Source organism: Pteronotus mesoamericanus, unplaced genomic scaffold (genome assembly GCF_021234165.1).
Source record: "Pteronotus mesoamericanus isolate MK-2021 breed Mesoamerican mustached bat unplaced genomic scaffold, CSHL_Meso_final contig_69, whole genome shotgun sequence".
Classification (NCBI taxonomy): domain Eukaryota; kingdom Metazoa; phylum Chordata; class Mammalia; order Chiroptera; family Mormoopidae; genus Pteronotus; species Pteronotus mesoamericanus.
Window position 1 is genome coordinate 2478760 of NW_026555237.1, and position 23418 is coordinate 2502177.

General features: G+C 34.7%; 1 protein-coding gene across 17 annotated transcripts in view; it reads right to left on the reverse strand.

Moving 5' to 3' along the window:
* Window positions 1-23418, reverse strand: part of PARD3 (par-3 family cell polarity regulator) — a 686226-nt gene that overhangs the window by 271172 nt on the left and 391636 nt on the right. For 9 of the 17 annotated variants that reach the window (XM_054582303.1, XM_054582298.1, XM_054582305.1 and 6 more), the window contains 4 exons: window positions 22015-22143; window positions 19758-19796; window positions 4640-4828; window positions 3096-3296 (listed from right to left, as the gene is read on the reverse strand). In XM_054582303.1, coding sequence (XP_054438278.1) covers window positions 3096-3296; window positions 4640-4828; window positions 19758-19796; window positions 22015-22143 — 558 coding nt within the window. The remainder of the gene's footprint in view (window positions 1-3095; window positions 3297-4639; window positions 4829-19757; window positions 19797-22014; window positions 22144-23418) is intronic. The other 8 variants (XM_054582310.1, XM_054582307.1, XM_054582309.1 and 5 more) reach the window with 1 other exon arrangement.

Genomic DNA, 23418 nt, shown 5'->3' on the forward strand with positions numbered 1-23418 from the left:
TGGAATGAGAATAGAGTTCTGAGCTGGAGGCAGGGTTATGGGACTCATCATAATTTAGGTGGTACCTGAAGACCAGGAAATAATCACCCAGGGATCACGTGTACAGGGATAAGAAACAGCCCAGGAAGAGCCTTGAGGAACAGCAGCAATAAAGGAACAGGCATAAAAGTGGAGAGAGGGAAGAGCCAAAGTAGGAGAAAAATGGAGAGAGCAGGTAACAAATGATTCAAGAATGAGGCGGTGTTCAAAGATTCCTGCAAGGTCAAGCAAAACAGATTGAGAAATGTCTTCCAGAGAAAATCTCACATGTGCTACAGAGGTATAAATACTAATGAAACACAGGTTAAGATGATACCTAGGATGGACATATGACAAGTAGTTTATTTTTAAAAATACTAAAATAATATACAGCACTTCCCACATATTAAGGGCAAGGAACAATGTGACGAAGTACAGAAGACTTTCTTGTGTAAATTGTCATCTTCTCTAACTTGAAATTAAATATGAAAATTCTTGATTTAAAGATGTGTTTATAAAATATAGTTTTGTAATACTTCAAAGACTGGACTATGGTTTACTAACTGATCGAGAGGGAGAGACCTCAAGTACTTTGTTTAGCCTGAGGTTCATTCATGACAAGACAGGCTATGCTTATATCAATAGTTACTGTAATATAATTTACACATACCCTCCCATTAATTCAAGGACATGTTTCCAAAGGTAATACGAGTACAGCAGCAGCAAAATGGGAAGCTGAATGGAGCTCTTCTGTCTTCACATAATTCTTTAGTTAAACCCTGTCAGTACAAAAGGCTTCTCGCTAGTATTAAAAAGTGATATGATTTTTTGATGTAATTGTTTTATAAGCTTACTCTAGCCCAAGAAGTAGTAATAACCAGCAATGTATGAAAATTATATCATAAGGAATATTGAATATTAAAGTATACTGCTGTCTACTGCAGCTGCTCCCTGGTATAAATCATTTCATTCACATAAATTCATATGCAGAAGTGAATGAGACACAGATATTTCAGCAGGATTCCGATTTCATGTCTTTCATAGGGCAACAGGGAATAAAATCAGTGCTTTTCGCAAAACATATTCAAGCTGGTACAGGTTTACTTTGCTACAGTTTGGGAAACAGCGGGGATCATCTGAATCAGGCAAAAGCACACCTGGACTCAGGACACTGACCTTAGTACATTTCTTACATTTTCAGGCTCACTATGTCAACCCATGTTTTCCTGTGAACAACTTTGAAAGGTGTCACTCATTTTAGTTTGTTTCAGAGGCTCTAGGGGCAAGATCTATTGTACAGTGTAAGTTCTGTGAGAGAAGGGCCACTTGTGTTTTATTCACCTTTGTATCTCCAGGACCTAACACATTTTCTGAATACAGTGGACATACAATAAATATGTTTAATAAATATGTACTGTTTGAGGAATGTGAAATTATTCAGTTTCAGAAAAAACTAATAGACAACAATATATCTTGTAAACTTACTGTTGAGAATTTTTCAGGTAGCACTTTAAAGGGCTGTCATTAAAATGATCAATTAATGATCTGGCAACCAATACAAACTATTATTCAAGAAAACTAACCCAGTAACCTAATATGAGGGATTAGCATTTACAGTTTTACTTCAAAAGCCAATGTTTCTATATCACACTGTTTTCCACTCTGAAATTTTTAGTTACAGTTACATTGTTCTCTTATTGGTGTAAAAATTAATCTTATTACTATTAACTCAGTCTATATTTAGAAATGAAAAATAATACAAAAGTCAATAGTGAATAATCTTTCAAAACCTGAGTGTAGAGGTAGTCGCCTCTACACTATCCACTGAACTCAAGAGCACATTTTTATTGCAAAATATAACTGAGTTATAGGATTGGATGAATAATCATCCCAACCTAAAACATTTGCTTTATATTCTTATTAAACATGGACTTTAAAATTAAGAAAAACACAATTTTCTGTTTGTATAATTTGCCAGTAATTTTTTCTTAAATGATTTAGAAATGTTAGAATTTGAGCATCAACAAAAACAAATTTTACATTTTCAACCCTTTTCTGTTCTTTGTAAATTGTCAGGTCCCAACTATTTTCTATAGATGGCACATAATTTATAATAAATTTATAAAATGTTTCCTTTTCAGATTCCAACATTAATTTTTGATTTTATGTCTATAAATTTTATTTTATTTTTTTTGATGTTTGTTTTTTAAAGATTTTATTTATTTATTTTTTAGAGAAAGGGGAAGGGACGGAGAAAGAGAGGGTAAGAAACACTGATGTGAAAGAGATACATTGACTGGTTACCTCTTGTACATGCCCTGACTGGAGGCCAAACCCACAACCTAAGCGACTTTTTTTTGCTTTTGCAAGATGACACCCAACCAACTGAGCCACACCAGTCAGGGATATATGTAATTTTTCTTTAACTTTAACTTTCAAATCCCCTGAAGAAGAACATATGTTTCTACTTCAAATATTTTCACTTACTTGGAAAAACATAATCATACCATTCCTTCTCACCCCTAATTACATAGTGCAGCATGTATTTTGAACTAACCATGGTATGATATAACAGATATCAGTGAAAAAGCAGGCACTTAAGGGGAAAACACTCAACCTTCTGTGAAGGAGAAAGTGGAGAGAGGAGGTAGGAGTCGAAGCTCAACACTCTGGAGAAGCCAAAGGATAAAGACTCATCCCCTCCCAGCCTTTGTCAGAGGCACCCATTTCAGATAAACAAATGAACAACAGTTGTTTCTTGTTTCTCATTACCAGCCACAACATTGCTGAATAGAAGAGAACTCTCAGCTCTAAGCAGGAAGGTGCACATTCCAGCTAAAAGTGCCTTTAAGGTTCCCATCTTGTCTGTTGACTTAGCAATAGAATTATCAGTGCAAAAGCAGGAATGTTTTGACAAGTGAATTAAGAAAACATATCACAACTCACTGACAATACAATAAACTATATAGCAAGCAAAGATAATTTATAGTGTTTTGAGGTAAAGTCTCAAGACTTGCCATTCTCTGTCCAACACTGGGACCAAAACTCTGTCTTATTACAATTTCAAATGCTAGTACCTTTTGTCTTTTTATTTCTTCATTCTTTACCTCATTGCACTTGCTTATTCGCCTCGCAACAATGAGCTGGATCATTCCCCGCTTGTTCCCTTCAGTGGACATAGACCTTCTGAGGGTTTCCATGGCGTCTTGGTTTGTCTTGCCCAACAGGGATTCTCCGTTCACTGCGATCAGTTGATCATTCACCCGAAGTCTTCCATCCTGGGAAACAAACAGGTAAAAATAAGTGCTATTAAATAGTCTGTTATAAAGGAAGTTGTTTTCCTTTTAGTTAAAAAAAAAAAAAAAAAAAAAGCAAAAAGGGCAGGGGGGTGGGGCTTTAATCCTAATGAATTTGCCCAACTGAACACGAGCATAATAGTGTCTAAGCAGTCACTGTAGCCTTTGTCCATTCCAATCATTTGTACATTTGTAAATCAAGTCATTATCATAATCTGTTTACCAAAATAGCATACTAATTCAAAGGACACAAAGTGATTACTTTCTTGCTTCACCCACTGAGGTTATTTACAACCCAAGACATGCAAAAGCTTAAGGCTATAAGACCAGTGCAGAGAGAAGTGTCCCCTTAACAAACTGCCAGGAAATTTTCTCTAGACGGGGAAATAGGACAAATGATCCATAGACAGGGAAAGGGAAGAGAAAAGATTAACCTTTATTGCATGGCAGCTCAGTGCCAGAACCAAAACTAAGTATTTGCATAGATTATCTTCATTTAACTAGAATGATTATAGGTTGCAAATTCTGTAAGACAAAAAAATGGGGAGTTGAAGCCACGGAAGCCATTTTAAAATGAGAGATCACTGAGATTTATTCTAGTTGTTTGATCATGGATGGGATATTACAACAACAACAACAGAAACCTAGAAAACATTTGTTACTTGTTAAAGGTTATCAAAATATGCCAGCCCCCAAAACCCCACTGTGGCATAAGAATTATTTCGAGTTGAAGGAAACTAAGAAATGGCAGACACAGCAAGGGTTCCCTGCCCTCCCCTTTCTGCCAAAATACGGGACATAAATTTTCTTTAGGGAAGGTGTCCCCTAGCCTCTCCCAAACCAGGGTAGGGAGGACAATGTTTTAACACCAGAACAGCGATGGCATTGAGAAAAGTCTACACAAACTCTATAAAATGAAATTTATCTATCATTATTTTCCCTCACATATTTACCTTCCCAAAAGTAACAGCCCCTTGGAGCCAAAACCCTTTTTCCTTTTTTAAACAGTTCTTCACAATGTATTGCCCTTTGCTTAAATGATACAGAAGCTTCCAAGTCAGTTCCAAGTTGCTTCTTCAGTTTTCACTTCTTTTCTGTGGAGCCCCAATACAGATCAAATTTAAAATACAGCTTCAATATAATGAGTAACTCGTTCTGTTAATCTGTCATTTGTCAGTTTAATTCACAGTCCTCAGAAACAGAATCTATGAGGCTACAGAAAATTTGTTTTCCCCTACAGTGTATATGTTTCCTAAAACAGGTATAGGGCTGAATTAAACATTTTGTTATTGGGCATAAACTTGATAAAGTTGACATTTGCTTACTTTGGATGCTGCTCCTCCATTAATAATGGACTTGACAAAGATTCCCAAATCCGCATGGTTCTCTTTTGACCGGTTGCCCTTGACACTGACGCCAAGACCAGCTGATCCTGAATCATTAAGTGGAACTTCAAATGTCAAAAATTCCCTGGTGCCATCAGGTGTGAGAACAACATCCTCCTCTTCTGCTTTCTAGTGGGGAACAAAATTGCACAGTACATTATATTCCAATGTTTCTTTCTTACAAATATTTTTAAAGACTGCTAATAAGCAGTTCTAAATCATCGCAGATACAGAATCTCCACCATAGTTCCATGACAAGATCCAGGATAACAGTGCGTACCCTTCCAAATGATTCCTGGAGCTAGCTGTTAGTATTTTTATGCAGCATGTATTTCAATATTAAAACAAAACAAATCCAGATTCTCAGAAAAATAGGGGGGATGTAATGAAAGGACTGAAGACATGTATACCCCTAGAGTTTGGGATTATATTTTTTTGGTGGGAGAAGGTCTTTTTTTACAGGGTGGAGCAAAAATAGGTTTACGGTTATATGGGAAAAAGAGTTTACTCTCATATTATTTATTAATTATTGTATTATTTTCAATACAAACATCTGTAAACCTACTTTTGCCCCACCCTGTATATATTCTAAACCACAGGAGGAAAACAGTGCCAGTAGGAATCAAAATAAACATAATTCATTTGTCCTTTTAATTAGGAATTTGCAATGTTATTAATAGTTTTATGTTGACTAATGGTGCACCGTTTTATTCACAAAACAGTAACAAGTCTTAATGAGAGTCAGCAGGAAAAAGTTTTTCATTTTCAGAGAGCCACTAGAGAGTTTTAATTTTCAACATGTGAGACAAAGTAGAGAGAAACAACACAAGAGAAAATTTTTCACAATACTGAACCATACATAATACAGATGGTAAGTATTATTTAAGCAATAGTGTTTAATTAATTAGTTGCATATGCAAGCTTCGATTTCATAACTGCAGTCATCAAGGCATAAAAGACTTAGAACACAACATATTTTAAGTTACACGAACTCTTGCCCATCTTTAACAGAACAACGTAAAAATAAAAGCTTAAAGTATAACCTGATTAAATGCAGTGAGATGACATATTCTGTCAATAAAAACGTATGCCACAAGAGGAAGCACTGTGCCTCCTGAGCCCCGCCAGCCCCACCCCAGCTCCTCCTCAGTCATCCTACCCGTGGCCAAGACTTCGACCACCGAGATCTCTACACTGGTCGCTTCCAAATGAGGAAGGCCAGAATTCTTTTTCAAACTCAGTATTTCCAACCATATAATGGACATGTAGCAGGAGCTCTTCAAATCAGAACCATATGCCTCATCTAGTACTACAACTTATTTCTCCTCCTCTTTTCCCAATTTTGAAATACTAGTCCAGCATCCACCTAGCCACTCAAGTTGGAATTACCAAATTATAATGAAGAATGGTTAAATATATAGTGGTACATAATTAGGCTAGAATGTAATTCCTCCTTTAAACATTGTGCTTTTAAAGAATGGCTCAATTATATACATGAAAGCAGGCTAGTGCAGAGTGATGAAAATATGGGTAGACTTAAATTTTTTCTTTGTAACCTGACAAATTTGTTAAACTTCCTAGTAACAAACAAAATTAACATAATTATAAAGTAATTTTTAAAAGGAGCTTAGGGACTTAACATACAATCTGAAATATCTCAATTAGATTAAACGATTTTTACAAGTACAGAATTAATCAGTATGAGATTATTTTTTAGATTATGTTAATACAAAGAGATACCATTTTAAAATCAGAAATCCTTAATAATGTAATCTGTAAAGTGCTGTTCATAATTTAATAATATTCAATGTTAACATTTTATGGTATGAAATCCATTGTGCAGCTCAAAGAACAGCCTCATAGTTATGAGAACAAGGGACACTTCAAAAAATAAAATCAGTAATATTTAAAACAGGGAAACTACACAATAAAAACTATAAATAAGAACAGCTTTGTAAAGATACAGAGCAATGGCTGTGTTAACTAAAGAAAGTAAACAAGTGTCAGTATCCCAGTAAACAGAAAGCTAAGCTGGCTCATTATAAAAACTTCCTTATATTCAAAACATTCCTAGAGAATCATCACAGCTCAAATAAAACCAATGTATTGCGGAAGAAATAAACATCAAGTACTCACATCAAAATACTAACATCATTATCACTATTTATTATGGAAAAGTATCTTTACATACTTACTTTGCTCTATAAACTTTTTTTATCCATATGGTTAAAAACAAAGAATACTAACCAATGACTTTGTATGAATACTACAAATATTTTGTATCGACTACAGCTATGTCGATATAAAATGTTATAAAAACATGATATATAGGTACATTGCCTTTTTTAATATACCAAATAACATCAAAACACACCACAGTCCCCTTCTACTTTAACTTCAGAAGTAATTGAAAGATAAAATGTACTTTGTGAATCAGTATTAATATTCCTGGTTTCAAAGAATTTGAATGGACATGGAAACGGAAGTGTCCATGGCTGGGCCCATTTGGATCTGATCACTTGGTATGTTTATTTGCTCTTCAAAAACCACTTACGTGCTTCATTACAGAGAACTTTTACAAAGTCTTCATAGTGTAAGGATTGCTTCATTCAGATACAAAAGAGAAGCCAATTTTCAATCACCTTGATTATTACTTCATCCAGATTCTGTACTTTATCAAGTTTCTTGAGTCAAATTATTTCTATAGAATTTATTCCTCAAGTCATTTGTACATAATTATATCCCTCATATACATACATGTATGTACACGCACAATGATTTTTTTCCCCATCAAAGCAACCAATCAGTTCTTCTTTTGCTCATTATTATATTAGCATTTTGCCCTTTTAATATCAAAAAAATAGGGCATTTTTACTGAGCATATTAAAAGCAGGGAACCAACAGAATGGGTAGTATGGAAACTATTTCCTCTCCCCCATCCTCAGAACAGCAGAAAAGATGCACACTTCTGTCTTCAGTGAGACAGCAAAAACGGCCACAAGTCCCAACTTTCTCTCCTCCCCAACAGTCTGACACCAGACCCTCTGAATCTGTGGTGCATCTGCTAAATGCGTAGATCGACGAGAGGAAATAAACACTGGTTGTATTGAACAGCAGAAATATAATCATGAGAAATCTGAGCCTCAATATATGAAAATCTCATGAGTGCATAAAATATCGTGGAGAGGCAAAAGAAATATGATTTGATACATGAGTCCATAAAATTAGAGATATGCATACAAGAGTTGATAATAGTTGTGCGGTGAAATGACTCACCACACATTTTATCACTTGTAAAATCTGATTCTTGCTAATAGTTTTGTCTTTGGTCCCAGTTATTGATATAGAGCTCCTAAATCCCTCAGAATTGTTTGAGCAATAGGAGCATCTTTTGTTCTCATGCGCTGCTTCTTGATGGGGGCTGGTCACACAAAAGACCAAGCCATGATGAGAAGCTTGAACTTTCAGCCCTACCTCCACTCTCTAGAGAGGGAATAAAAATGAAGCTAATAATCAATCATACCTACACAATGAATCCTCCATAAAAGTCTCAAAAGTATGGGGTTCAAAGAGCTTCCAGTTTGATGAACACATCCACATGCCAGGAGGGTGACACAGCCCTACCCACAGGCTCAGTAGCTCTTGAACTTGGGACCTTCCAGGCTCCACCCTAAATATCTTTTCAAGTAACTATTCATCTGTGTCCTTTAACACATCCTTTGTAATAAATCAACAACAGTAAGTAAACTGTTTTCCTGGGTTCTGTGAGTTACTCCAGCAAATTATTGAACCCAAGGAGATGGCTGTGGGAACCTCTGGTTTGGAGCCGAGTCAGAAGTTTTGTGTAACCTGAGGACCTACTCCTTGACATTGGCATCGGCATCTGAAGGGGGTGACAGTCTTGTGGAACTAAGTCCTAACTAATTCCGGATTAATGTCAGAACATCTTGGTGTAGAAAAGTCCTACGTCTGCTATCAGGTGTCAAAGGTGTGAGTAGAGAAATAACAGTAGAGTTTGTTCCTGCTCATTGCTCTACCATAATTCACTGATTTCTCTTTCACTTCCTCTCCATAGTTAATGGTTTTATCGCATAGGCCATGATAAATTATTAAAATATGAACATTTCCACATTGGATGGGAAAAATATGTGAATGAGCAATCCATTAAAGATGAGTGGACCAACAAATAAGTAAAAGATTCAATCTTACTTGCAACAGAAGGCATGCAATCAACAAGTTATCAAATTGCTAAAACAAATTTTAAGTAATGATATTCAAGAATACAGAAGGTATGGTAGGTAAAATGGGTACTTTCTTCACTGCTTTCACTGCTGGTGAAAATATAAACAGTTGCACTATTTATGGAAGCCAAATGGACAATGCTTATCAAAAGCTTTTTATTTTGCTTATTAATCCAAATATAAAACTTTTAGTATTATGGTATTAAAAAACTAATTGTGGTCAGGAACAAAGATATAATGGTTAGGATGTACACTGCTTTAATCACAACACCTAAAAACTGAAAACAAGCTACACATGTGATATCAAGTACATGAAGATATACTACACAGTGGAATACTACTCATCTATTAAAGTACCTTCAAAAAACATTTAGTGAGACAGAAAAGCAGTTATGACTAAGAAACTGGGTTTGATCCCACGAACTTCATAATTTCCAGTACTTCGCACCTACTATCAGCTCTGATATCATATTCTTATAAATTGTTTACTGTCTATCTTTTCCTATCAGTGAAAGCTTCACTAGAAAGTGACATATAAGTCTTTCCTTCTGCTAGGGACGTAATAGTTATTAGTTACATGGTATGTGTCTGTGATGTGATATCTATTAGTTACATAGATAGTGAAGAAAATCATGAAAAAATGCATGTCAAAATGGTGGCATTGAAGTCACATAATTGCAAGCGATTGGTTTTTTTTCCTGTGCTTGACTGAATTTTCTACCATTAATATACCTTACTTTTTGTATTATAAAACCTCATTGCATACTATTTCTTTAATGCTCCTTCAAAAAAGCAGTATGGGAGAAAAGAAAGAAGTGGATTATTGTAAATGTTGGGCAGGGGCTGGTGCTGGGAGCAGGGAGACGGACTAGATGTGGATACTCTATGACAACTCTTACAAAACAATTATGCCATAGTGGTGACCGTCACACCTAAGAAAAGTTTTTATAGAACTGAACAGAACACACTTATTCAACATACAAAAATTAAATATCCAGTTATCATAAACAGTAAACAGCATTTGTTTTTAATTAAGAGAAAAATTTTTTAAATATAAGGGTTCTCTAGAATTTTTTAATAAGAAAATAACTCTCCAGTCTTACATCCAAAGTTGCTTTAAGTTAGTAACTTATCCTATATGTGAGCTGAATGGTTATGCATTTAATTTGTGATGATATTTCAGGGTTAATTATTCTTACTGGCAAAGTTAAAGTGTCACATCTGGCTTTATTATGTTCTTTTCTAATTCAAATAGTGGATGTAAAATTTAAAGAATTTAAAAATGTGTTCCATGATAATACAAATACTGAAAAAAAATGTTTCATACAGGTATTAATCTATAATATTAAGCCAGGAAGATACTTATCCAATCAGAGAAATGTCACACAAACCCAAATTAAGGGACATTCTCAAAGTAATTTGCTCTTCAAAAATGAAAAGCAAATAGGAACTAAAGATACGTCTCAGACTGAGGAAGACTATTTAGGTATAATTAAATCCTATACATGACCCTGAACTGGAATCTGGACCAGATTTTAATTCTTATGTATCCATCCATCCATCCATCCATTTCTGCATGCTATTAGGACATTAATTGGGACAACTGATAATACAACACTGTTAAATCAATATTAATTTTGTGATTTTTGATTAACATGGTTACAGAAGAAAATATCCTAGTTCTTAGTATATAAACCCTGAAATATTTACAGATAAAGGACAATTATGTCACCAAGTTATTCTCAATTCAGAAAAAAAAAATGTAGTGGGAAAGAAAGGAAGGAAAAGTGGGGAAAAAGGGAGTGGAAGAAAGTTATATATCAAATGTGGGAAAACATTAACAAATGGAGAATGTGGGTGAAGGGTATACTGGAGTTCTTTTTACAATTCTTAAAACTTTTCTGAAAATTCTGACATTTCATAGTAACAATTATACTTACTAATTCAGAATCGTTCTTATATATCTAAGTTTTTATTTTTAAATCAGACATTACTACCAACATAATCCTTAAATAATCTGAGTTCAATAGCAAAAAAAACACACTAAATTTTAAAGACATTAATTTTGTCACTATACCACAAAAGGACGATAAAAAGTAATAGCCAAACATTAAGAAATTCTTATCTTACTATAAAAATAAGCAAATTCAAACAAAATCCTTAAATATTCACAGATTCACTATTATAGTCATTAGTATTTTTCTAAGGTCATGAAAATATTAATCTATTCAAAATATTAATCTATTTAAAATAAATCTGAATCATTTGAGATTTATTTCAATAAATTATAAGTTTAAGATAAGTTTGAGCAATTAAAGCACTAGAAACAGGAAACATTTTATAAAATTCTTTATAATAATAGAAGCATTAGATGCTCAAAACCAAACCAATAAGGTCAAATTAATTAGCATATGATAAATTTTAAACAAAGTCTCAAATTATAAAATTTTGTACACTTTTACCTATATTCTCTATAATATCAAAATTAATTTACATAATAAACCTAAAAAAGTGTTTGATGAAGAGTTTATCCCAAAGGATTTGCACAAAAGTTTGATAAAAATCTAATGACTCACAATTCACTCCCCCAGTAGGCTCCCCATTTGCTTTGTCTGACTCAAGTATTCCCCTCCCCAGCTTTATTGAGATATAACTGACATATAACATTGTTAGTTTAAGATATACAATGTGCTGACTTGATAGACCTATATATTGAAAAACGATTGTCACCACAGCATTAGCTACAACCTCCATCATGTCACATAATTACCATTTCTTTTTTGTGGTAAGAATGTTTAAGACCTATTTTGAAGCAGGTATATGTTCCACCACTTGTGATTATAATCACTATACTATATATTAAGTGCTTGGAGCTTATTCATCTTCTAACTGTAAGTTTATTCTCTTTGACCACCATCTCTCCTTTCCTTCCAAACCTCAGGCCTTAGGAAGCACCATTCTAGTTTCTACTTCTGAGTTTAGTTTTTTTAGGTTCCACATGTAAGTGGTATCATACAATATTTGTCTTTGTCTGATTAATTTCACTTAGCAATGCTCTTAAGGTTGATTCATGTTTTTGCAGATAGCAGGATATCCTTCTTCCTCATGGCTGAATAATATTCCATTGTGTGTGGGTGTACACATACATGCACTCACAAATCACATCTTTTTATCAATTTATCTGTTGACAGACACTTAGGCTGTTTCTATAACTTGGCTATTGTGAATAATGCTACAAATGCAAAAAAATGGGAGTGCAGCTATCTCTTTGAGATCCTGATTTCATTTCTTTTGGATATATACACAGCAGTGAAATTGCTAGAACGTATCATAGTTCTATTTTTAATTTCATGAGAAACCTTCGTACCATTTTCCAAACTTATCTCTTATATTTTTTGACAAAGTTCATTCTAACAGATGTGAGACGATACCTTGTGGCTTTGATTTGTATTTCCCTGAGGATTAGTGATGTCAAGCCTCTCTTCCTACCCTGGTAGCCAAGAGTACTTTTAGTTTGGAAAAATGTTTATTCAGATTCTCTGTCCATTCTTTCACCAGATTATTTGTTTTGCTAGTGACTTGTATGAGTACTTTATAAATTTTAGATTATTAACTTCCTACCAGATATATGACTTGCAAATATGTCCTCCTGCACCGTAGGCTGCCTTTTAAAACAAAAAAAATTCTAAAAGAGAGGGGAAGACAGGAGAAAAAGAGGTAGAGAAACATTGATGTGTGAGATAAACATCGATCAGTTGCCTCTTGCACACACCCCGACAAGGGACTGGGCCCACAACCCAGGCGTGTGCCTCATAGGTAACTTCACTACCTCATTATGATGTTATTTTCAGTTGTCAACTTGGATGAAATATATTTAAATTGGTAAACTCTGAGTAAAACAAATGGTGCTTGACAATATGGTGGGGGCACCTATCCAATCAATTAAAGGCCTAAATAGAACCAAAAGACAAGCCTCTCTGAGCAACAGGTAAACTGTCAACAGGCTGACTTTGGTCTTCGTCTGCACCATTTGCTCTATTGGGTTAAAGCCTGCCAGCCTTTGGAATGAAACTGGAAGAGGGCTCTCCTGGGCCGTGAGCCTTGCTAGCCACACAAGCCAATTCATTATACTAACTCTCTTTCTATGTATGCACACATCCTACTTCATCTTCAGAGGATTTCATTCCTCTGGAGAACCCTAACAAATCCAAGAATTTCTTGCCCAAACTGGACTTTCACATTAGAGTGCCTTATATAAAGTGAATAAGCTTTTCAAAGGCAAAGGAGTTGGTTCAGAACATGAATCAAATGACTGTGACACTCTGCAGAATAATCCAGCTTTTTGTCCCATTTTGAATAGGTAACCTAAAACCAGAGTTCCTAATCCCCCATTCTCATTAATTAATACATATTTAAAGATGTATAGGAAACTCACATACCAAAAATTCAAAAGGTCTGTTAGCTATAGACTTTACTTATCTACCTTACTGCTTTTTGTAAATTTCTCAAACTATATCAGTTATGGATCATTGTGACACTCAACAAACAAATTAACTGAGCTTCAGTGCATGCCTGTTCTCAAGGTGCTTACAGCCACATGACAATTTAAATAATACCAGAGAATTTCAAGACTTACTGATTTGTCACCAAAAGTTACAAAGAATGGCAGAGGCCCTGGAAGTCAATTTTTTTAATTAAAAGTTTAAAATGTTTAAGAACCATAATGGTATTGCGTACAGACCAAGAGCAGAAAGAACAGAGAGAAAAGTAGCTTTGGTTATAGCTCCTTGCTTTTCATCACTTAAGAATATTTCATGCCAATCCCTTCTGGCCTACAAAGTTTCTGTTGAGAAATCAGCTAACAGTTAAGGCAGCGCCCTTTTAGGTAACTGTCTTTCTCTTGTTTCTTTTAAGACTTTTTTGTTTTTAACCTTTGCATTTTAATTATGATGTCTTGGTGTGGGTCTCTTTGGGTTCATGTTGTTTGAGACTCTCTGCACTTCCTGGACATGAGTATCTTTTTCCTTTAGCAGATTAGGGAAGTTTTTGGTCATTATTTCTTCAAATAGTTTCTTGATCTCTTTCTCATTCTCTTCTCCTTCTGGGATCCCTATGATGGTGTTTTATGCTGCATTTTGTCCAAATGGTCCCTTAAACTATCCTCATTCTTTTTTATTCTTTTTTTTCCTTTTTGCTGTTCTGGCTGGGTGTTTTATTCTCCTTTGTCTTCCAAATAGTTGACTCCATCCTCTGCATCATCCAACCTGCTGTTTATTTTTTCCAGTGCATTCTTCTTTTCAGATATTGTAATCTTCACTTCTGACTAGTTCTTTTTATGGTTTCTATGCCTTTTTTTAATGCTGTTGGTCATCCTTTTAACCAGTACCTTCAACTTTATATCTTATAAATTACTTGCCTCTATTTGATTTAGTTCTTTTTCTGGCAATTTCTCCTGTTCTTTCATCTGGGGCCTGTTTCTTTGTTTCCCCATTTAGGCTGCTTCTTTGTGTTTGTTTCCATGTATTTGGCAGATCTGCTATGACTCCCAGTCTTCATGGGTAGCCTTATCTAGTAGGTGTCCTGTGGAGTCCAGTGGAGCAGTCCCCTTGATCGCCTGAGGGGGGTGCTACAAGAATGCCCCTTGTGTGGATTATATGGGCTCTCCTCTTATAACTGAGTTTTAGTTGCTATTGGCTCACTCATGTGTGGGATCAACCCTCAGGCTGGTTAAATGTGAAACTCAGTCCTGACTATGGCATGTGAGTTGCTGTGCAAGTGCTGACCACATGAAGAAGAATTTGCCATAGCAAGTTCTAGTGCCTTCTGAGATCTCCTTTTAAATATGCTGCTTGTAAAGTTTACTGGACACTGCTCTGATGTTGTCTGAAACTGACCAGCAGGTATGTTGGCTCTGGGCTTCATGGTATGGACTCTGCATGGGCCTATGACAGATGTTCTCTGTGACTTGCCCTGGGCAACGTGTTTTGAATTACAGGTGATTGACAGTTTATGGCTGCCTCTGCTGAGCATGGGAAGAACCAAACTGCGCACCAAGACCAACTAATACCAGCACTGGGCCCTGGGTCAGGTCAAGAAAAGTCCCAGGGCATCCTGAGATCCATCCCCACCTATGTCCACCTGCTGGTTGCCTGTTAGGCCCAGTCACAGAAATAGACTCTTGCAAAGGTGGGAAGATGAGGCTAGTGGATGTCCAGTGAGAAACAAGTGTTTACTGGTCAGGCTTCAGGGAAGGTAGTGGGTGTAGTCCCCACTCCACAGCCACATGACTCAGCCTGTCCCAGATTTTTCCCAAACCTTGGCAGGACGGAGCAAACAGGAGCCAGGCAGATGGAGCCTCCAGAGCCCAGAGGGTGGTTACAGCAAATCTCCCAGGAGGGGGAGTGCCAATCACGTTCATGGGAAAGTGGGGGAAATGGCCCCCAACCCAAAGCCAGACAACTCAGTCACCAACACCCCCTGAATTTTTCCAGACCTAAGAAATAGCAGAACTGAAAAATGAATTCAGTAAAGTAGCAGTACACAAAATATATACCCAGAAATCAGCTGTATTATTATACACCAATAATGAACTATCAGAAAGGAAAACTAAGAAAACAATCCCATTCACAACTGCTTCAAAAAAATAAATAAATAAAATGCCTACAAATAAAATTAAGAATGTAAAAAACCTGGACTTGTAAGATTATGAGACAATGAAGAAAGAAACTGAAGAAAATACAAATAAGCAGAAGCATGAAACATGTTCATGGATAGGAAGAATTAACATCATTAAAATGTCCATACGACCCAAAGCAATCTATAGATTCAATGCATTTCCTATTAAGCAAGGTAACAACGGCATATTTCACAGAACCAGAACAAACATTCCAAAAATTTTTATGGAACAACAAAAGACCCCAAATAACATAAGCAATCATGAGAAAAAAGAACAAAGGTAGAGGAATCTCACTACCTAATATCAAACTATACTACAAGGACACATTAATCAAAACAGCATGGTACTGGCATAAAAACAGACACATATATCAATGGAACAGAATAGAAGACCCAGGAATAAACCCATACCTTTATAGTCAATTAATATTTGACAAAGGAGGCAAGAGCATACAATGTGGTTAAGACAGTCTGTCCAATAAATGGTGTTGGGAAAACTGGACAGATGCATGCCAAAAAATTAAACTAGACTGCCTTCTTACACCATACACAGTAAACTCAAAATGGATTAAAGACTTAAGTGTAAAATTTGAAACCATAAAAATAATAGAAGAAAACATAGGCAGTAAAATCTCGAACATTTCTTGTAGCAATATTTTTTCTGATGTATCACATCAGGCAAGGGAAACAAAAGAAAGAATAAGCAAATTGGGCTACGTCAAACTAAAAAATTTTTGCACAGCAAAGAAAATCATCAACATAATGAAAGACAACCGCACAAAATGGGAGAACATATTCACCAGTGATGCATCTTGAAAGGGCTTAACATTTAAAATTTGTAAAGCACTTATAAAACTCAACAAACACAAAATCAATCAATCAATCAATCCATTTAAGAAATGAGAAAAGGACCTGAGCAGACACTTCTCCAAAGAAGACATACAGATAGCCAATAGACAATAGAAAAATGTTCAGCATCACCAATCATCAGAGAAATGAAACTTAAAACCATATTAGACATCACCTCCCATCTGTCAGAATGGCTAGCACCAATAAATCAAACAGCAAGTCCTGGTGAGGATGTGGAGAAAAGGGAACCCCCTTATACACTGTTGGTGAAAATATAGTTTGGTGCAGCCACTGTGAAATCCAGTATAGAGTTCCCTCAAATAATTAAAAATGGAACTTCCTTATGACCCTATGATACCACTTCTAGGAATATATCTGAAGAAACCCAAAACACTAATTTGAAAGAATACATGTAGCCCTATGTTCATTTCAGTGTTATTTACAACAGCCAAGGTTTGAAAGCAGCCCAAGTGTCCACCAGTAGATGACTGGATAAAAACACTGTGGTACATTTACACAATGGAATTCTACTCAGACATAAAAAATAGGAAATCTTATTCTTTGTGACAGCATTGGTGGACCTGGAGAGTATTATTTAAGTGAAGTAAGCCAGTCAGAGAAAGACAGGCACTATACAATCTCACCAATTTTTGGAATCTGATCAACAAAATAAACTAACTAACAAAGCAGACACAGGCTTATAGATAAGAGAACAGGTTCACAGCTGTCAGAGGGGAGAGGGGTTGTGGTGCTGGGTAAAAGAGTTAAAGGGATTAATCAAAAAAGAAAAAAAAACTATCATAGAGACAACAGTATGGTAATTACCAGAGGGAAAGGTGGTCCAGGGAGTTAGAAGAGGGTATAGAAGGGGTAAACTGTAACAGGAGAAGACTTGACTTTTGGTGGTGAATACACAGTACAGTATGCCGATGATGTATTATAGAATTGTACACCTGAATCCTATATTAATTGTATTAATCAATGTGACCTCAGAAATACAATTAAAAATTTTGAAATAAAGGAAAGGCACAGAAGTGAGGATGTGTTTTAGAAAGAAAACGTTTGAAAGAATTATCTCTGCTTTTTGAATTTACTTGGAAAACTCTCCAGAAAAAAATCCATTTGTAATTGGAAGTCAGGCAGCATGCATATGCACAGTACTTCAGAGTTAACGTGTCAAATTGTTATTTTCTCTGACATGCTCTAATGAGCACACAGGGCTTGAGGGTGAGGAGTGGATTGGAAGGGACTTCGCAATTCTTAATGGGATAAATACCATACTTAAAGCCCATGCAGCTGCTTTCCTTTAGTGACTGGAAGTTCAGGGCTAATCATCAATGTCCTCACTGGACTAAATTTTTGAAAGAACATACCTATCTTTACTGCTTATAGCATCATTTTCCATCTCATATTTTCTTAAGCATTAACAGATGTAGTTTATGTATGATGTTATTCTGTTTTCCAAAAAGTTCTACAATACTAAGACTCTAACAAGAAAGGAGTGGTCTTTACACAGGGATCACACTGTAAAATACTTCCTCCCTCTAGTATTTATCTTGTAACTATTTCACGGTTTGGTTATTCCCCTACAGAAGCACACAAACCCACACACTCACACACAAATTCTCTGCCACCCATTTATTACCTAACGACATCTTGACTGCTTTATGTCTGCACAGTAGTCACGTTCCAAAGTTAACACAGGGATTTTCACATATTTTCTCTCAATATGTTTTAGTTCTCTTTTTAGGTTTAATTTCATAATCAACTGGGATTGACTTTAGTGTATGGTAAGAAAAAAAGATATCTAACCTTTAAAAGTGAATGGTCAACTGTTTTAAATATTAAGAAAACCATCCTTTAGCACTACTTTGAAATGCCACCTTTAACAATCATACAAACAGTAGGTCTGTTTCAGTCATTGCTAATGTGGAACAGTATCATACTACTTTAAGTATTTTAGCTTTACAGTATATTTTGTCATCATTACTATCTTTTAAAATAGTATAAATCACTCTTGTGCCCACATTATTCTTTAGAATTAACCTGTTCGATTTCCCTCACCTCTTAACCCAACCCACCACACACACAAACATACCCACACATAAATACAGCTGTGATTCTGATCAGCTGTGACTGACCCATCGATTTTAGAAATAAAAAATTAAGACCATGAATTTTCTACAACCCATAATTATGAATGTGTAATGTTCTTAAGGTTGTTTATGGATTTTCCTCTGAGGGTTGATTTGTCATGCATCAATTATATTATGAAATATTTGAAAATAACATTGTTTGATTAGGTTCAAATTTGTTTGTTGAAAATGCGTAGGAAAAAAAAACCTGTTAATTATGTTACTCAAAATCTTCATGTTTTTTTACTTTTTGTCTACTGAATATGACAATTTTTGAAAATACATATTAGCATCACCCATTTGGATATGGTTTTGTTAAATTTTCTTTCTTATTATAAGAGTTTAGGAATATGTTTTATGCTATATTGTTTGATGTGCCAAAGTCCTAACTATTAGGATTTCTACCAGATGATATTATATGTTAATATGAACACCTGTCTTTTTTCTCAATTCAGGGCATCAACACACACACACAAAAAAACTTTCAGAGACTGACATGGCAATTCTTTCTTTTATTATGTTAGCACTGCCTGCTAGAACTCACCTATTCCTTTCTTTCTAGTCAGTATTAGGATTTGTCTTCTCACAGGACATAGCTAGATTTGCACTTTAATTCATGCTGTGAGTTCTTACTTTTATTAAGAGAAATTAGCCTGCTATAATATGCTATAACTTATAATAAGTAAAATAGTTATGTGTTAAGCAACTAGTATATTTAGCTTAATTACTGACATTTTACTTTTTCCTGATTATGATATATTTTTATTGTGCTTTTGGCCCTTCCTATTTTTTTCTGTGCCTTCATCAAGTTTTCTTTTTTCTTTTTCACTTTACAGCCAATTCCTTTACATATATGTCAAACTACCAGACTCACCAACTTTTGGTCCCTCTTATTATGCAGGTAATAGAAAACTAATCTAATCTTTCTCTCTTTTTTATCCCTGTATGACCAAAAATAATCACAAAATAATCTATATTTGGAATTAAAAGCAGCAAGTCACCTTAAAAGTAAGACCACTGTGGAATTCAATAAACTTATGTAATATCTATATAAGCCAGGAAAGGGGAGGATAAGTTAACTTCATATTTAATTAGTAAGAAGTTAGTTCCATTTATCTTTCGAATATCTCTCCATCCTACAAAAGACAAAGCTCTTACCGTTTCTTTTGGAATCTGCATCTGGCTTGGCTCTGCATTCTAGAAGAATTGAAGAAAAACATAAATACAGACTGACCAAAGCCATTTTCAAAACACAGGGGCACAAAGCTTTACTTTGAAGAAAATTTTGCTGGTTTTTAAAATTCACATGATAGATAGAGGGTGATTATATTCTGGCTAAGGTATTAATCCGTCTTGTAAACTCTCATGGATCTTCTCATATTATCTTGTGTGGGTGTGCATTTTAAAACACTTTCTAGATGTAAGTTTTTACTTGCTCACAGTATATCAATTTATTATATAGAAGAAAACAGGTGTCACCAAATAGCTTTTCCATTCATAGTACTTTTTCTAATTTATTTTTAATTTTCTAAACTAAATCTAAGTTATAAGGTATACTCTAATTTGATAGCTAGACCAGGTAGTAACAGTGTGAACCAAAAGCATCAAAATATTACATGGGTATTAAATGTGATTTTTTTTTCCTCATATATTATAATGTAGCTTTACTTACTTAGGTAGTTATAAGGTTGATTTATTTAAAAGGCACATACTGATAAAAGTATTTCATTTTATCCACAGAATTTATATACAGACACCCCAAACAGAGGAAAATAGTTTGATAATTAGATTCAAAGATCATTTTAAATGCCTTCTTTTAAGTTTTCAGAATTTTATTCTTTTAAATCTTGACAAGAAGCTGCAGCATGATTAGTAATGAGTAACAGATTGACAGCCTATTGGCTCACTTCTTAACGAAAAACTCACAAGCAATAAATTAAATAACCCAGAAAAATAAGTAGGCAACAGAAGGGGAAAACAGAAGCCTGGGAGATCAAAATTGGACAAGAAGAACCTTAATAACCTTAAGTTGGCTATATACTGGCACTAACTTTGGAATGGCTGCCCAAGAGCAGTGCTGAAGCTTCGGCAATCTGACGATGCGATTACCCAGCTCACATATACTGAACCAAAGCTTCCTCAAATCATGTCTAAACCTCAATTTTAAGTGCTAATTTACAACTTATTAAGACATTTCCAGGTTACTGATCAGGTGGCACTTTAAATACAAAACTGGATAACAGTGGGGGGAAAGAGTAATGATTAAATATTTTAAAATCGATATTAAAAAGTTTTCTATAATTTTTCAAAATCTTAAAATAAGTGTTCATTTTTTCAGCTTTATCAAAATCTGATTTTCACAAAATCACAGAAAATTTTAGATCTGTTAGTTACCATGGGATGGGATATTCTTACAACTAAAATGTATCTGGCTTATAATTAGGAATACTTATTCACCACAACACATCCATATTTGAAGTATTAGCTAAAGAAATTTACGGCTAGAGGACAAATTTGAGACCTGTACCCCTAAAACCTTGCCACCCTAGCATATATGAATTGTTTTTTAGATAAAGCTAGAAGCTAGCTGAAAGAGATGCCAAAGGACCCAATTAGAATCTGTTTTGAAATATTTAAAATACCGCTTGTATTTGAAGTAAAACGATTCTTACCACATCATAAAATAACGGTGATTCCTCTAATTGTGCTGTTTTTATATAGAAATAAAACTTAGCACTTCTTGCGTAAAAACACTTAAAACTATGTCAATTTAATACACATATTTCCCTTGCACCAACACTAGATAAATACCCCCTGTAATATTTAGATGTGTTATATATGCATAAAAAGTGAAACAGTCTGCAAACAACTGCCTTTTCATTTGAATTGTCATTCCACATGTCTTTATCAGTATTTAATGGCCATGGTGCTTACTGCCACTCAACTCTTTTTATTTTCAATAATAATATTTAACAATGGTACTCTTTTTCACACAAAAGACAAGCATCTCTATTTGGGTTAGCTACATGGACTATGAAAATCTGAAATATGAAGATTTGTCACATGAATTGGAGAACATGGCAGGCTTTCAACAATTGTCTTTGAAGTGACAGTCATGAAATAATCTCTGCAGTCAATCAGTTCCTCTGAAGTCATTCAGTAATAAACATTTACTGTCCTAGGAAATATCCCTGCAATCTTATTTTTAAATACCCCTACACTCAATGTTGTAGAGATCTATTTCCAAAACTGAGGAAATATGAGAAAAGAATGCTTGTATTAAGTTAAGGCTGAAAGACATAAAATATGGACTGCTTGGAAAATGTCTCAATAAACACTGGCCCAAATAGGTAGCTAGCCCAGACCCCTTGCTCATGTAAATCAGAAATCTCCCATCTGCTCTAAATTTACACACCAGTTCCCTGGGGTGGAAGGCATCTTCTTGGCGAAAGACCAGAAGGCTCACAGTCCCTTCCATCTTGGTGCTTCTCAACAGGGAAACAACTTCCTCTTGGGATTTGCCTGCTAAATCTACTCCATTTACCTAAAACAAATTTTAAAAAAAGTTTTCAGCTGCAATCCTATGTAAACAGATAACAAAAGAAAAGACACATTCTAGAACTGATCATGTATGCTATAAAACGTAGCTCATTTCATGGTAAATTCTGCATGATTTGGTAATCACCAGGCTGCTGTGGTTCATAAAGAAATAAAGACCAGGTATTTAGAAGTGAGGCAGGAAGTAGTAAATCTTTTACTGCTTATCAATAAACCAAAAACTACAGCCACCAGAGTATTAACAAGTAACAAGTAGTAAACAAATATATCTAAAATGTCAACACAAAACTTCCTGGCTCTGAACTGAGATATCTTGACGGCCTTGTGTAGCATAGGTCTTTTTACACCAAAATAAAAAGTTGTGGCTTTTATAGGGGATAGAAAGAACACAAAACACACTAAAAATATTTTTGTATAAATATTTTAACTTTCAATGAAATTTTACCAAAAACTTAGGATGATAACCTTTTTTATTGGGGGCTGAGGGGAGTTGAGGGGTAGCGGGATCAAGCAAAAAAAAAGAACTCATGGACACAGGCAACAGTGTGGTGACTGCAGCGGGGAGCGGAAGAGGGTGTAAGGATAATAAATAGTAATGGAAAGAAACAATTAAAAATAACCTATTAAAAATAAAATTAAAAAAAATTTAAGATAATCTTTTTTTCCCTGAAAGACTATAATTAAAGAAGACTGTCTACAAATAATCATAGTATTTTTGAGGCATAGCAATATTTCACCTTAATGTTTTTCAATGTTTTAAGAATATTCTACCAAAACAGAGATTTGAAACAACCAAATTCATCAATTTTATTTTGAAGGAAGTATAATAACATTATCAGAAAGCACTATATATATATATATACATATATATGCATATATATACACACACATATATATATTTAATGGAAATGAGAGTCGAATTTACTTTTCAAAAGTACTCTACCATATTTTCTTTAGATAAAAATAACATTTTTGTCCAAGGCAATTAAGTACATTATTTAAACCATAATATCAAAATCTTCCCCCTGTTAAAAACCATTTTCTATAGCTCAATATACTACCATTAAAAGATTTCAGGAAATAGATAAGAAATAATAGGGTAAAAAAATTCTACATAATAAAAACATCTCAATATTTTTTTATATCCTTCCAGGTGCCCAGATACTCATAAAAAACAGCCCACAGAAATTACTGATATTGTATACATACAATTATAGATAGTAGACAATTAGATTTAAAACATGTGAAATGTAGTTTCAGT